The sequence below is a fragment of the Solanum stenotomum genome, chromosome 9, assembly GCF_019186545.1.
Source record: "Solanum stenotomum isolate F172 chromosome 9, ASM1918654v1, whole genome shotgun sequence".
Taxonomy (NCBI): domain Eukaryota; kingdom Viridiplantae; phylum Streptophyta; class Magnoliopsida; order Solanales; family Solanaceae; genus Solanum; species Solanum stenotomum.
Genome location: NC_064290.1, coordinates 21,557,062 through 21,573,180, shown reverse-complemented (window position 1 = coordinate 21,573,180; position 16,119 = coordinate 21,557,062). Strand labels below are relative to the sequence as shown.

The following is a 16,119-nucleotide window of genomic DNA, read 5'->3' as shown; positions in this document are numbered from 1 at the left end:
TCAGATTGAAATTAAAAGATCTCAATTTTCGTATGATATTAAAATCAATTCTGAAGGTCCATACTCAGAGATGATGACGAGAATTAAAGAATTAGAACCTTGGAGCTATATGTCGTGATTAATAACACTATCTATAAACTGAAGACTACTTACACTGAGCTTTAGAAGGAAACCAATGGTGAGAAATCATGGTTGATTCATTGTTTGTTTCACTTTTAAAGAGAGAAGAATTGAGCAATTTGAAAACACTATAGTACTAGAGCGATACAACAACCTAAGTTAGATTGATTCTCAAGAACCAAACTTGATCGTGTACATTTTTTCTTGATGTATGGGGTGGTTTTTGATTCTCCACTCTATGTAATAACCTTTGTTTTTGAGACCTCAAATTCATTATTCTTTGGGTAGTAAGTAAGGGTGGCAAACCCCATGAAAATGAGTGAGAAAGCTCGATGCTTACTAGCTTCAAGGAAAAAATGCTGACAAACACCAAAGGTTTCTTAGTTAGAGGATAGGTGCCACAACTGAAGATTTTGGAAAATCCAACAATTCTGGTCAGAACTCTAGCTTGGAATCTCTTACAGCTCGAATGCCAATGCAAACATAACCCTTGTTTGTGGAAAAGTCCTACCATGAAAAGATGGGGTAGGTTATTTGATGTGGGGTTAGGGAAGAGGTATATCACAGTGCTTTGACATCACAAGTACAATTATCAAAAAGGAGGAAGATAGAGGAGAGTGTGAAAATATTGATGAACACCTCGACGGAAAGTGAAATGATCAAAAGTAGAGAAAAAGACATCGAAGCAATGATTATGAGGGAAGTGGAGAAAGAAAGATTTTCTGATAATCATCTAATGACATTAATAGAAGATCTCAACTACCATGTTTTTTGTACCTTAGAAGAGTAATTTGAAATTGAAGGCACTAAGCTCTCCTAATATTTCCTACAATAAGCATCAAGGATGTTGACCTTGGTTGTATGATTAACTACAAGACAAAATAAAAGAGAGAACAAAATAATATGTTATGTTTCAAGCAAAATACTATAGAGAACAAATCTTGAGTGTTAAGCAATACTTCCCAATGTCTAGAATATAGATATTGACAAAAGTGAGTTGCTTTTGAGTAGGGTATATATAGTTGTTGTTCATTCCAACCTTTGAAGATCGCTATTTGTTGCATATTTGAAAGGCGAAGTATGTGATAAGCCATGAAGAAAACTTAGTTACCCAAGAAACAAGTTTATCATCTTTTACCCATTGGTCCTATAAACCAATAGTGACTAGAAGATTGCTTCTTTGGTTTCACACAGTTAGCAACTACCGGATTGTTAGCATAGAAAAACAAAGACTTTGATGAAGTAGAAAGAGAAACAACAAACCAACCACATTGTCAAAATAACATATATGAATAGCATGCATGTTGCACACATACTATATTAATTGTTCAATTATAAAGAAGATAAGAACAAGAACCAAATTAGACACACGACCACCATGTCAATGAGGACTAAAAATGTCACATGATTATTCTTAATTTATAACAAAGTAATGTCAGAAAAGAGTTGGATACTGCTCAGCCTGCTGTCTCACTCGTCTCTTATACTCAACATTATCCTGCAAAATCAAGGTCACATATTGTAATGAAAAGCCAAAAATTAGGAACTAATATGATTTACTCAATTGTCACATTTCAAATGCACCATATTCTATGAATGGAAACTAAAATTTAATTTTCTCATTACCAATTTAACCAAAATTTGTAAGTAATCTATTGACATTTGGAATCCCTCCTACAATCCAATAGTATCTCTAAAACAGATTTAATGTATTTAATATATAGTAAATTTTAATTTTTTATCTAAGCATCCATGTAAACGACTTCTCAACAGGAATCATCATAGAATTTCAAATATACAAGCTATTATTATGAGTAGTTCCAATAGACAAAATCAAAATGGCAACTTAATTTTTAAAGTTTTTTTTAAAAAACAAATTTCAATGAAATACATATCAAGCTTGAGTAGTTACCTGTATGTATATATTATAACCTTCTATTTGTGCTGGATAATTAGTGCTTGGCCAATCAAGCAAATAATGAATACCCATTAGAATTTGTTTAACTGTAATGACAGGACTCCACCCCTAAACAAGGTTATAAAAACACAATAACCATAAGAGTAATCTTGAAGCCGATATACAAATTTATAAAACTAACAAAGTAACAAAACAACAATGACAATAACTTACATGGTCCTGATTAAGGATAGACTGCGGACGTACTTTTCCTGATGGATAGACATTAGGATGAAAGAAACCTTGAGGAAACTTGCATTTGGGTGGCTTGTAAGGATAGTTTTCACTAAAGTGCATTTTCATTGGATAGAAGCCACCTTCCCAGTCAGTCTGTACCATATCAGTTAAATATAGCATATCACTATTACTGACAAATATTAAAAGAAAGAACTAGGAGAAGCAGCGAGTAGAGTAGCAACACTATAAAATCTTGCAAAATCCAGAATGAGTTTCACATTAAACCCTAATGGACTACAAATAATAAAATTCATAAGCTTACCAAAAGCTTATAACATTTAGTAGAGCATTATTCAGAAACTCAAAAATAGTCAGAGAGAAGGAATTTTTCGCACATGAAATGTGAAAGGAATGTCCCATGATCATTTACACAATTGACTTATGATACTAAAATCACTTCAACAAGACATCCTTTCATTTATATGCAATTAATACATAACAAAAGATTAAAGTTCAAACCTTATGGTACTTTTACAAAATGGAGTTTTGCATCATCACAAAGATCATATTTTTCCTAATCTACATATTAAATCCAGGGAATCACTCACACATACATACCTTACAAGGCTATAAGGTTATAACTTTCTTTTGTTTAGAAAATTTTGAAAGAACTCGAAGGACTGAGTGACTCTCATAATATAAAAAAATTGATTTTAGGTTCATAGGTGACAATATTTTTCATAAAATCACTAACTATAACTGTTGAAGATAAGGATCAAGCTGAAGATAAGGATTGAGTTGATCAACATGGTTCAACTGTTAGAAGTCTTGTTAGTTGTTCAAGAATTAAAATCGGACTTTGACTAGGCTATGTAGGTGTAGTAGTAGTTAACCTCTACTATTGGATTTGTATTTTTAATATATTATAACTGTAATACTAGTCTACTACTGTACAAATTTACAACTCTATATCAATCTCTACTCAAATGTTTAACCATCAATACAGATCTTGATTTCTCTCAGTTATTGTTGAGAATTCTACATGGTATAAGAGAATTAAGATCTTCCGCTGCCTAAGTATTGAATTCAAAATGATCACACGTCTAACTGAAATGGATCCTTCTACCAATACTCTGTCCACTTATTCCCTTCACCACCTAATTGCCTCTTGTTCCATTAAACTTAAGCTAACAAACTATCTCATATGAAGGACACAAATGATGCAGTTGATTCATGTGATGAGACTAACCTATATCATCAAGGAGAATGAACCAATTGCGAGTGGTCATTCTACTGGAAAGGCTGTTGAGAAAGTCGTGGTTATAAGTGTTGAGGATAATGTAGAATATAGTGGTAGTGTTGATGATTGTAGGAGAAATATGTATTGCTAAGGAACTGGATCTTAGGCACCTGGACAGAAGAAGACATGTACTTTATTGAGGGTTTCTCAATTACCAAGGAGATGTGAGAATGCTTAAATAAGGCCGATCTTCAAGCAACAAAGATAAGGTATTTTAGCTTAAACAATAACTGCAAAGTTTAGGCTAGGAACCACGAGGATTGATGATTACAGTAAGAAATTCAAAGTAATATGTGATGGTCTTGAGCCATTCACAATCCTGAGGATGAAGATAGAAAAGTAATGGACTCAAAAGCCAGTATTCTATCTAATTTAAACACTACAGTGGATTTTATAAAGATTTTGTTGGGAATGGATCACAATTAGACATAACACATGTTGGGAATACAACTACATCATGTTTGAAATAAGAAAAGGTCCTTGTAGTTTCTAAGACTGCTGAGAATCCACTCCCAGTTTGTAAAATTGCTAAGGATAATTGTTGCACTCTTGAATTTGATGAAACTAATGTTATTGTAAAGGACAAGAACACAAGGACAATACTAACCTAGGGATCTAAGAGAAGTGGACTCTATGCTTTGACTCCTACACAAGATTAGAAGACATTAGATATCATAGAGCATACTATATTAGGACATCCTCAGTGGCGGAGCCAGAAAATTTAACAAGGGGGTTCAAAATCTGAAAAGTAAACACACGAACTAGTGGAAGGGGGTTCGACATCTATTATACATATCTAAAAAATAATTTTAACCATGTATAAATAGTAATATTTTTCGCCGAGGGGGGTCAGATGACCCCCCTCATTACATGCTGCCTCCGCCACTGGACATCCTAGTTTAAAGTTGTTAAAAGTTTTGAGTAACAGTAGTTGCATTAATGCTAATAGTTGGAATAAAATGCATATTGTCTGTTCTAGTTGTCAGTTGGACAAAATTTGTAAACTTCCACTTGACTTGAGGAATAGAATTGACAACTAACCTTTATTGAAAACACATTCTGATTTGTGGGTTCCTTCTCCTGTTGAATTTTTTCAGCATATGAAATATCATGTAGTGTTTGTAGATGATTACACAAGGTATACATAGATTTATCCAATGAAAAAGATTTTGAATTTTTGAAGTATTTGTTAAATTTCAGAAAATTGTGTAAAACAATTCTCTAAAGACATTAAGATGTTCCAATGTGATAGAGGTGGTGAATTAATCAAAACATACTTCATTAAACATCTAGAAGATTGTGGTATTGTTAGGCACATTTCATGTCCTAAGACACCTGAAAAAAGGAGTCTTAGAAAGAAAACATATGCATATTGATGACATTGGATTAACTATTCTATTACATGCTAATCTTCCTTTGTTTCTATGAGTTGAGGCCATGCACTATTTTTCATTAATAGACTGTCGTATTCAGTCTTAAAGATGGTTACTCCATTTGTTAGGTTATATGGTGAGAAACCTGATTAAAACATCTTAAAGGTGTTTGGTTTTAGGTGTTTCACATATATCAAGGGTAGTGCCCAGTTTAGCTTGAAGACCTGCTCTTGTATGTTCATAGGATACAATAGATTGCACAGGGGATACAAATGTTATCATCCCTCAACAAGGGAAGTGTATGTGTCCAAACATGTTGATTTTATGAAAGAACATTACCTTTTATCCTCCAAATCAAACTTATAGTAATATTTATGTCTCACCTGATCTAGATACTTCTGTCGAATTTTTCTCTTAATTTCTGGCATGTGAGGATACTTATTCAGGGGAAATGCTTATATTGTGTCAACAACTAGTGAGAATCTTGCATGTATTAAAACATAGGTTGTTGATAATACACAATCTACTGGTGATAATGTTACTGAACATATAGTAACGCTCATGCCTATTGATGATGATATTGATGTTGAACACTCAGATGCAGTTTCAGATAGTGGTGGTAAGGATCAAGTTAATCATGCAGGTTTAGATAGTGGTGGTCCATCGAATCATACTTCTTTTGTGTCTAGTCCACACGAGATACATTAAAAGGTTGATATCTTAGTATGATATATGACTGAGAACCAACAATCTAGAGAAACTACACTATAACTAGCTGCCTCACTTGATACACCTCATATACCACAAGGCATCACATGATTACTAGACACAAGGAAAAGGTTCATCACTTATCTCTTGTTCCTAAAAACAAAGAAGAGATCGTGAGAGAACCAAACACTACTAATGAGGCACTAGAGTCACCACATTGGCTTGCAGTGTGTAGGAGAAAATCAATGCTTTACATAGCAGCAAGACATGGACATTAGTGCCTAAATCAGCTGGTATGAACCCAGTTAGTTCAAAATGGGTGTCCAAGACCAAGTTGAAGGAAAATGGAATAGTATATAGATACAAAGAAAGACTTGCTGCTAGGGGTATTTCACAGCTTGAAGGGATATAGTTTGAAGAAACATTTAGCCATATGGTCAAGGCCACAACTATTAGGGTGGTTTTATCAGTTGCTATTAGCTCTAAGTTGGAAATAAGGCAACTTGATGTCAAAAATTAATTCCTACTTGGTCTATTGGAAGAAGAGGTATACATGAGTTAACCTCTTGGATCTATTGACTCTAAATATCCTCACCATGTTTTTCTGTTAACGAAGGCATTGTATGGCCTTAAACATGCATCAAGATTTTGATATGATAGATTTAGCATGCATCTCCTACTCCTTGGCTTTACTTATAGTAAGGCAGACCCTCATTGTTCACATTGCAAACTCACAAAGGTTCAATATTCCTCTTGCTGTATGTAGATGACATTATTGTAATAAGAAGTAACCAATTACATATCTTTGAGTTGGTTTAACAACTTGGAAGAGAGTTTGTTATGAAGGATCTCTGTCCTATACAATTCTTTCTTGGAGTGGAGGTCAAATATTTTAAGGGAGGAGTTTACTTGAGTCAGAGTAAGTATGCCGCTGCCCTACTTAACAAGACTGATATGAAATTGTAAAAAGTTGTAGCTACTCCTTAGGAAAAATTGCATAGTCAAAATAAAGTGGTTGGAAGTCTGTAGATGCCTCTTTGTACATAAGGATAGTAGGTAGCCTCTAGTACTTGACACTCCCAAGGCCTGATATCACTCATGCAGGGAATCTAGCCAGTCAGTTTATGCAATGTCTTAATAATGAACACCTTCAAGGAGGTAGAATGATTCTCAGGTACATCAAATGCACTCTACAATTTGAACTCAAACAATCAAACTTATCTCATAATCACCTTGTAGGTTTTATGGATATTCATATACTCATTTGGCTGTGAGGATGCACTACCACTCCAAGATCCACTACAGGCTATAGCATCTTCCTAGATGCAAATTATTTTTCTTGGATTTCCTAGAAACAGCCAATAGTAGTAAGATCAAGTGTTGAAGTTGAGTATACATCACTAACCTTTACTACAACAGAGATGACATGGATCATCTACCTAGTTCATGATCTTGTAGTGTACCTCAAGACAACGTCTACATTGTATTGTTATAATTGGAGTGTTTTGTACATGAAAGTTGATGTGAGGCCAAATATATATATTTTTAATCATTATTTGTCTCGCATTTATTATTTTTATTTATCCTTTTTTAGTATGAATTTTATGGATTGTGCTAAATAATGTATTTTATTTGTAGGAGTAAATTGGTGTAATGCTGAAGAAGTTTGGAGCTAAAACAAATTAAAGATGGAAGGTTGAAGAAGGAAATCAAGCAAGCAACTTAATTGATTAAAAGTTATAAAATAATACATAAGTTAAATTGCAACTCTGCTGCCATGTGTAAGAAACTGCCGATAGGCACAACATTTTGAACACATAGCTTCACGCACCAAAAAAAAAAGGAATTCAACTCTGCGTTTGTTTTAGGTTCCTAATTTGATTTGGACTCAGTTATTTTATTTAGGATTTTCTAGATCTATAAATAGTTCAAAGAAATAATTATAGGAGAGAAAAAAAATATAGGGCATCAAATATAAAGTTGTCAATACTTTTTAGGGTTCTTTACTTCTTTTTTTCTTAGACATTAGTAGCTAAAGACCCTTGTTATGGGGCTGCAGCTATGGTTGATTGTTGAACATCGATTTTTTTGAATTAATATTGGTTATCACTTAAATCACTTCTGTATTCTTATTTTAGTATTTCATGCTTGATCACCATAGAGATAAATATATTGCCTATTCTTGGACTTGGGAGATGATAAGGTAGATAGACCAAATAATACAAAAGGCTTGATCTTCCATTAAATTGAGTTGATTTGTGTTAGGAGTGACGCACGGACGAACACCTATCTTGGTTAAAAAACAAGATGAAATATAAATGCTGGCCAATTAGGACTACTTTTCCCCACTCAACGATGTAGTTATACAACTAATTCGAGTAGGCGATTAGAGATTGGGAGACCATGATCATAAAATAAACCTTGTAAATCAATAATTTCATAACCGTAATTACTCATTTATGAGGTGTGATAAATGAAACCCTACACATGTTGCAACCCAGGGATTTTCCAATCACTGTAAGTAATTTTTTTTTTTAATTCCTACATTCTTTTCTTTACAAATAAAAATCAAACAGTTTTGGCACTCTTAAATAAATAATTAGACTAATATAATTTAGTAAAAATAGTTAATCGACAAGTCATTTGAGTTCGATAATCTGATTCTTTTAAGAGTCACTATTACTTGCGCGACCACGTACAATGTGTGTGCAATTGGGAGCAACAAGTTTTTGGAGCCCCTGCCGGGGACTTAGAAATTAACTATTCTTCTAGTTTATACTTTTTCTTTTTATTTCTTTATTTGTTTATTTATATAGATACATAGTTTTTTCTATTAATTAATACTCTTCGTGGGATGAACGGGAATGATGATTATTCATGTGTGGTAAGACCGTGTCCTTATTGCAAAGGAGCCCACTTTTGGCAACAATGTCAATATATTTCCCGAGGGAGAATTGTGTGCACAGTCTTTATCATATAGCTTTGTAGTGATTTGTGGGTCGGTTGTACCGTGTTTTGCTACCCTACCATGATGATTCTAATAATCTTTGTTCCTTTGATAGTATGAAATCTTGCAGGAAATTAATAGAGGAATATGAAGAGTGTCATAGGAGAATCATATATGTAATGTCACACCTTATAGATAGAAAAATGAAGCATTTTCAAGATGTTGATTTTTTTTCTTGCATACTCAGAACTTAAGCAATGAATTGAATGCAAAGGTTGCTCCGTTAGACGTTCAACAATCCAATTATGAGTTTTGTGCTACTGAAAAGGCGCTCAGAAGTCAAATAGAGATTGTAAAATGGGAGGAGATACAATGCAATCAGACTTTTCTTGAAGGTTACACGTTTGAGAAATAGTACAAAAGTGAGAATGTTGTAAATAATGTTGCTTTGGAGTCAAGGCAACTTGAATCTCATTCAAAACACTTCTCTATATTATACTTAGATGGCGACATGAAAATCGAGTCATCTGAACTAATGAATGAGTGTATAGATGAGGAACAAGGCCCCTACATTCTAATGTTTTTTAGTCCACGTAGACAACGACATTCCTCACATAAGGACCAAGAAGTGCAAGATGCAACATATATTACTTGGTTCCTTTATCTTTATACCACTGCCATTAGAGAGGAGCAGAAAAATTGATGCAAAGTTAGGGGTAAATTTCATAAGTTCAAAGTGGAAAGAAAAGTGGTGAATTTATTTGTGTCGTGCCGCGACATTAAATTAGGCGCTTATTTGGAGGCAGCCCAATTACTAGTGTAGCTTCTTATTTTATTTTATTTTATTTTATTAGTGTCACTTTTTTTGTTTTTTTGTTTTTTTGTCTTGTTTTTGCATATTAGGGGAAGTCTGAGTACCCAAAAATTTGAAGCGAAGGAACACGTTTGAGCTTGAGTGTGGGGTACGTACGATCTTTCATGAAAATTAAGAGAACATGCTACTAGCTAGGCCTGAAGGCCTCAGAGAGTTTTCCTAACCCTTTTTTTAAATTTTATTTGATGTTTTGGGTGCATATCATTTTTTTTAAGTATGGGGTGGAGGAATGAATTCCTAGTTTTTAATGTTTTATTGTGTCTTTTCTTTTTTTAGGATGGGTTCCTTGGCTTTTGTTTTCGGTTCTTTTCCTTATCATAGTCCCTCTGAACCAAGTGCCTTTTATTTTTTTAGGAATATTTTTTTTTGAGAGGAAAGAAAAGATCCTTTTGAGTGGTGTGATACTTGCTATTTAGGCCTGATTTTTGAGTAGTGATTTCTTGTGAATGCTTGATTGATAAGGAAATTGCAGACTCGGTGACACCGAGGCTCATGGTTGTGACTTTGTATATAGCTTATTTTATTTTGTAGTTTGTTATGATCATGTCTCTCTTAAAAGTAAAATTGATCCATCTTGATTGATACTTGTTCCATGTGTGGTGAGAATTTGTTTATTCCATGTTTCGCATCTTAGTCTAAAACTTGCCCTGCATGTTATTGAAGCGAAATAAAAAGTGTTGCTTTGTTTAGGAGATGATAATAGGCTTTCTTTGATTTGTCTTGTAAATTTTAGCCTTTTCAAATATTATATCACTAGTTAGTCCTTTTGAGCCTGTAGCCTTTTGTTGGTAGCCATATTTTGCCCTTTACTATTTCTGAATCCCTAATTTTTTCACCTTGCTTCCTTGAGCATTACAGCATAGACTTATTCTAATTGTTAATTCTGAAGAAAAAATTATCGTTGGGTGAAAAGGTAATCAACGATAGCTACAAAGTGCTTAAAAATCCCTCTTTGAAAGAATGTGATATGAAAAAAAAAAAGAGAAGAACAAAAGAATGTGACATTAAAAAAATCCTTTGAAAAAAATAAGAGAAAAAATGATTGAAACATTCTTGAGATGATTTGTGAAATAAATGTTGAAGAGAGGGCTGAAAATAAAGAGAAGAAAATAATGGGTGATGAAATCTAAAATTGTCAAGTGCTTAAGGAAGTGTAAGTCCCTATTATATAGTTTTTCTACCCGTCCCCTAGCCTACATTACAACCCGTTAAAGTTTTGATTCTATTCAAGCATCCTTAATTAGTTGAGATGTACATAATGGGCAATCATATGATTCTTTGTGCATACATGTGAATTTTATTTCTGAGTGTGAGTTGTTCTTTGATGCTAAGTCCTTAATTTATATTTGATCTTTTGAATTGAGTGTGTGGACTATTTTTTCTTGTGAGGGCACTTGTTTCACGATGGATAGGTGATTCTATTAACTTTCTTTGATGAGAGTAGGTGAGCAAGCTTAAATTTTATGAGTTCAAAGTCCTTCCTTGAGGTTAGGAGGTTAGAGGTTTGTTGTTTATTTGGATGTGTTGTATAATGAGCAAGAATTGAACTTGATGTTTTGAAATTTGTATATGGTCTAATTGTTTGTATCTACTAAAGTGATGACATTCCTAGTATGATTTTTTGAGATGAGCTTTAATGTTTGCTCGAAGATGAGCAAAAGTTTAAGTGTGGGGTGTTGATGTGAGGCCAAAAATATATTTTTTTAATCATTATTTGTCTCACAGTTGTTATTTGTATTTATCCTTTTTGAGTATGAATTTTATTAATTGTGCTAAACAATGTATTTTATACATAGGAGTAAATTGGTGTAAAGTTGAAGAAACTTGAAGCTAAGCCTAATTAAAGAGAGAAGGTTGAAGAAGGAAATCAAGCAAGCAACTGAATGGATTAAAAAGTTATAAAATAATACATAAAGTTAAATTGGAATTACAATTGCAATTCTGCTGCCACGTGTATGAATCTGAAGATAGGCACAAAATTTGGTATGCACAGCTTCACGCGGAAAATAAAAAGAAATTCAACTCTGTTTTGGTTTTAGGTTCCTAATCTGATTTGGAATCAGTTATTTTATTTAGGATTTTCTACATCTATAAATAGTTCAGAGAAATAATAATTGGAGAGAAAAAAATATAGGGGATCAAGTATAAAGTTGTCCATAATTTTTAGGGTTCTTTTCTTAGATATTAGTAGCTAAAGAGCCCTGGTTTGGGGCTGCAGCTATGGGTAATTGCTGAACAGCTATTGTTTTGAATTAATATTGGCTATCACTTAAATTACTTTTGTATTCTTGTTTTAGTATTTCATGCTTGATCACCATAGAGATAAATATATTGTCTATTCTTTGACTTTGAAGACAATAAGGTAGATACTAGACCAAAGAATACAAAAGGCTTGATCTTCCATTAAATTGAGTTGATTTGTGTTTAGGAGTGACTTTCGGACGAACACCTGGCTTGGTTACAAAACACGATTAATTGAGTCTCATCTATCGAAAACAACATTTCTACCTCACATAACGTAGGGGTAAAGTCTGCATGCATTCTACTCTACCATATCTAAACCCTATTTATGGGGTAACATTGTGTATATTGTTTTTTTTTTTTTTTTTTTTTTTTTGCACCGGGTGTCCGAGTTTCTTTGAGCCCCGACTAATCCCGGGGGTGCACAGGCCCTCGGCAAGGAGTTTCCCGCAAGTGCACCACGGTTAATTCAGGTTTTACCCAGTCCGATGGCCCTCAGAAATTGTTTGCACCTAGCGGGTTTCGAACTTGAGACCTTGAAAGGGAGCAAACCCCAAGGCTCAAGTCAATTGCCAGCAGGCCAACCCCTGAGGGTTACATTGTGTATATTGTTATTTGAAACGTGTAGTGTAATTTCTCTTTCTTTCATAAACTCTCAAAAGGTCCATTAAGGTTCATAAGTTACATAGGACACTTCATGACTAAAGCCCCTCTTCCACAAGTATCCTTCCTTTGCAATACAATATCTACTCCCATTTTTCTCCATGGAAAATCTTTCACCATAGAAATAGAAAAAATGGATTTTCCTGTATTTTGGATTAGGAACTAAGAAGGCGATTGCAAGTTTCTCTAAGCGGTTGCAATGACCAAGTTGAAACCTTTGGTTTTTCTTTTATCAAGAAATTTGTAGATGGAGATAACAAAATACAAGGTCAATACAAGGCGAGCATACATGAGGATACTCTAAGCTACAAAGCAGAGCCCTATTAATCAATATATGCTTCTAACTCAGAGCCCTATACATTTACATATTAAGCTGAACACCTTTTCTTTTGATAAGGTAATGTGTGTTATATTGATTGTCAAGCTATAACTATTTAAAAAATGAAACGGAGTTCCATATTTTCCACAATTAGACGAAATTAAACTTAACCCAAAATCATGAAAGGAAACATGTAGGCTAAAACTATTATCATCCAATTAGACATAACTTAGATCTCGTTAAATTTACTTCCTACTCCAATTACCTAATTCTATTCACTTTTAACTAATTCTCTACTACAATGAAATATTCGGCAAACTAAATCAAAGATAAAACTAAAGGAGTATAAAAATCCTAGAAATAATAAGAAACCTATGCAAGTCACAACCAATATAGTAGAATACTTTCTATAACTGTTGCGAGAATATCAAAATTGATGTGTCTAACTATTAATTAGATTGTACTATCTTTTCTTCATAGTTCCCATAACATAGAATAGATAAACTTCCTCATAAAACTATGAAGTATGGGTAATTATAGCACAAAATTACTGGTTTTCCACAACAAAGAAGGGAAAAAATGATAAACAATAACCTGCTAAAAGAAGTAGACCAATTCTAGCCCGAAATTTTCAATCACAGACGAGGAATATACACCAAACCACTGAATATATACATGTTTACACTCTTTTACAATTATGAGAATCCATCAAGAATTGACACATTTCACAATGTCTACAAGCTTAATTCAACCCTCACCCTTTATTTGGATTTGAAACAGGATATGTGAGCGAGCTCACACATGTGGACACTCTTTTATTATTTGTCATGATTAATTTGTATGTATCTAAACCATTTTTCAGGAAGAGTATCAAAAAACTTCTAATTTTCTCATTTTTCACTTGTAATAAACCATCCATACAAAAACTACAAAAGGAGAAAACTTGAAATGGATAGTGAAGAAAGGAAGAAAGTTTACTCACCGCAGTTTTTCCAGGGATAGAACAATGCCACACCATCAAATTGACAGACCCATCTGGACCAGTTTCAGGCCTAGCTACAATCCCTAAGGGGAAAACATAAGAGACCCTTAAGTTAACTGAGCCATCAAATCCACAGATCTTAAAAACCCATTATTGTGCATCAATAGAGTAAAAAAAAAAAAGTTACACAAAAAGTACTGAGTAGAAAAAAAATCAGAAGGGCATAGAATACATGTGGGTGATCCATCCTCCATAATCTGCGCTCCTCAGAAAGACGAAGACGTGCGATTCCGCCAACCATGTTTGCGATTTCCCCCCTTTCTACTCTCATTGTAAATTTTGAATGATAAAATCAAGAATTTGCAAAGAGGCAACGGAAAATGAAAGGGTTTTTTTCTAGGAAACTGCACTTGTAATTTTAGTATGTAATTTCAAGTTGGATTTAATATAGCAATATAAATTTAATATTTGTTCTCCATCAATTTATGTCAATTTAACTTAATTTATTATGATTACGTGATTTCATAGTACATTAAATTTAATATTTATTTACTCTAACTTTAAAACAAATTAACTTAAATTTATTATAGTTACGTGATTTAATAGTGTAAATATATAAACTAATTAAGAATAATTTCCTAAATTTCCCTCCAAATTCAGCTTTATTACACTAATAGTTCAATAATAAAATGCTTATCTCTAATTATTTAAGTCAAATATTTGTACTAGAGAAATCAAACTTTACCTTTTTAAGTTCAAGGGATGATTTTTGCTCTTAAATAATGTCACGCCCCGAGTCTACACCCTGGGTGGGACTGGCACTCGAGAACCATAACTGGCCCAAAGCGAGCCCCTGGCCTGGCTTAACTCTTAGCGGAAGACTTACTCATGATCAAAATACATTAAAAAGTAAACACAAATCTCAATAAATACTTCAAATGTATAAAGAACATTCACTAGCCCAAATGACACTCAAGTCTCAAACATCAAAACATGAATAGAAAGACTCAAGAACTAATATCAACTAATTGTGTCTCTGAAGCCTTTAACAACTGAGATGGACGTCGGGACAAGACCCTCGACATCCTAATGAACTAAAATGATAAAGTAATGAAAAAGGGGTCCTCCGGAAGCAAGGAGGCTCACCAACAACTCTGGAGCTCAACTAGAATCAGCGATGCGCAGGATGTTAATCCTGGTTACCTATATCTGCATCATAAAAGATGCAGGCCAACTGACATCAATACATTGAATGTACAAGCATGCGAGGGGTATTCTAAACAAGACATAAGCTTGAAAGGAATCTGAAAGAACATATCTGGCTCAACTCACTCAACTGAACTCATTTCAATATAAAACAATAAAATGAATGCAATATAAAGAAAAGTTTTTAAAACATTGATAACAACTGTGTGTATTGAAAAATACAGTAGTAACTCTGTTTGTATGCAAAGATACAATATAAACTTTGTTTGTATGCAAAGAAACAATATAAACTCTATTTGTATATAAAAATACAAGTAATTTATGTGTATATAATAATACAAAATATAACTGTGGGAGTTTCTCTAACTGACAACCATCACCTAATAGTTATGTGATGATACAACATTTTCCCTCACGCTACCAAGGTCGTCTTATACCTTGTCGAGGGTGTAGAACCTACTACTAAGTGGATTCACTAGTCTGCGCTAAAAAACACTTAAGGAATAATCTTAAAAGAATGACCCTTTTTCTATCCATAATGGCTACATGGTTTATGGAGCCTGGGAGTTATCTGAACTCTCCTCCATATCGGCGCTCAATACTACTCCCAAAATATAACTAGCTCATATGTTTAAAAATATAACTTCGGTGGTTTGAGATAATTACTCAAAAATTAGTGTTTCCTCTCATGCTTAATTGTGAAAGCATATACTCTTTACTAAAAACTAGCTCAAAGGCTCTTTTGGAAATAGATGTTTACAAGTCATTTAGAGTAACTAAAATCGATAGGAAATGTTAGCACACTTTGGAAGGACTAAAATGGGCTAAACGACAAAAAACGGGTTGGGGCGGATGACTATGGCGCACCGCACCAGCCCCAAACTTGATAGGGCCATTTCTGGTGCACTGCTGGCGCCCCGCCCCAGCCTTCCTGGCGCTACAAGTGCGTGCCGTGCCAGCATGCCCCCAGGCAAATCTGACGAATTTTTTCCTCTAGTTTTCAAACCTTAATTCGATTAATTTCTATTTTTTTTTCTCAATATATGTTTAGATTCATGTACCTAAAACATATACACAAGAATCTATCTCAAAGTAACTCTAATAATTGACATTAAACTCTCAAGAACTCCTTAATCTCATCCTAAATTCAAGAGCGAAAGCAATTCAAGAACACGACTTAAGAACATTAAATTCTCAATCTTCTAGGACAAAATTACATTGAATTAAACATGTTTGGCGCATGGGTGAACGA

The 16,119-nt window shown here is 33.7% G+C and overlaps 1 protein-coding gene across 1 annotated transcript; it reads right to left on the bottom strand.

Moving 5' to 3' along the window:
• Positions 1 to 1,452: 1,452 nt before the first annotated feature.
• LOC125877371 (SUMO-conjugating enzyme SCE1-like) lies at positions 1,453 to 13,962 on the bottom strand. Its single transcript, XM_049558686.1, has 5 exons — positions 13,894 to 13,962; positions 13,662 to 13,799; positions 2,252 to 2,407; positions 2,033 to 2,146; positions 1,453 to 1,618 (listed from the first exon to the last, which is right to left on the bottom strand). The coding sequence occupies exons 1-5, from the start codon at positions 13,960 to 13,962 to the stop codon at positions 1,556 to 1,558; spliced, it is 540 nt and encodes a 179-aa protein (XP_049414643.1). The 3' UTR covers positions 1,453 to 1,555.
• Between the last annotated feature and the right edge of the window lie 2,157 nt (positions 13,963 to 16,119).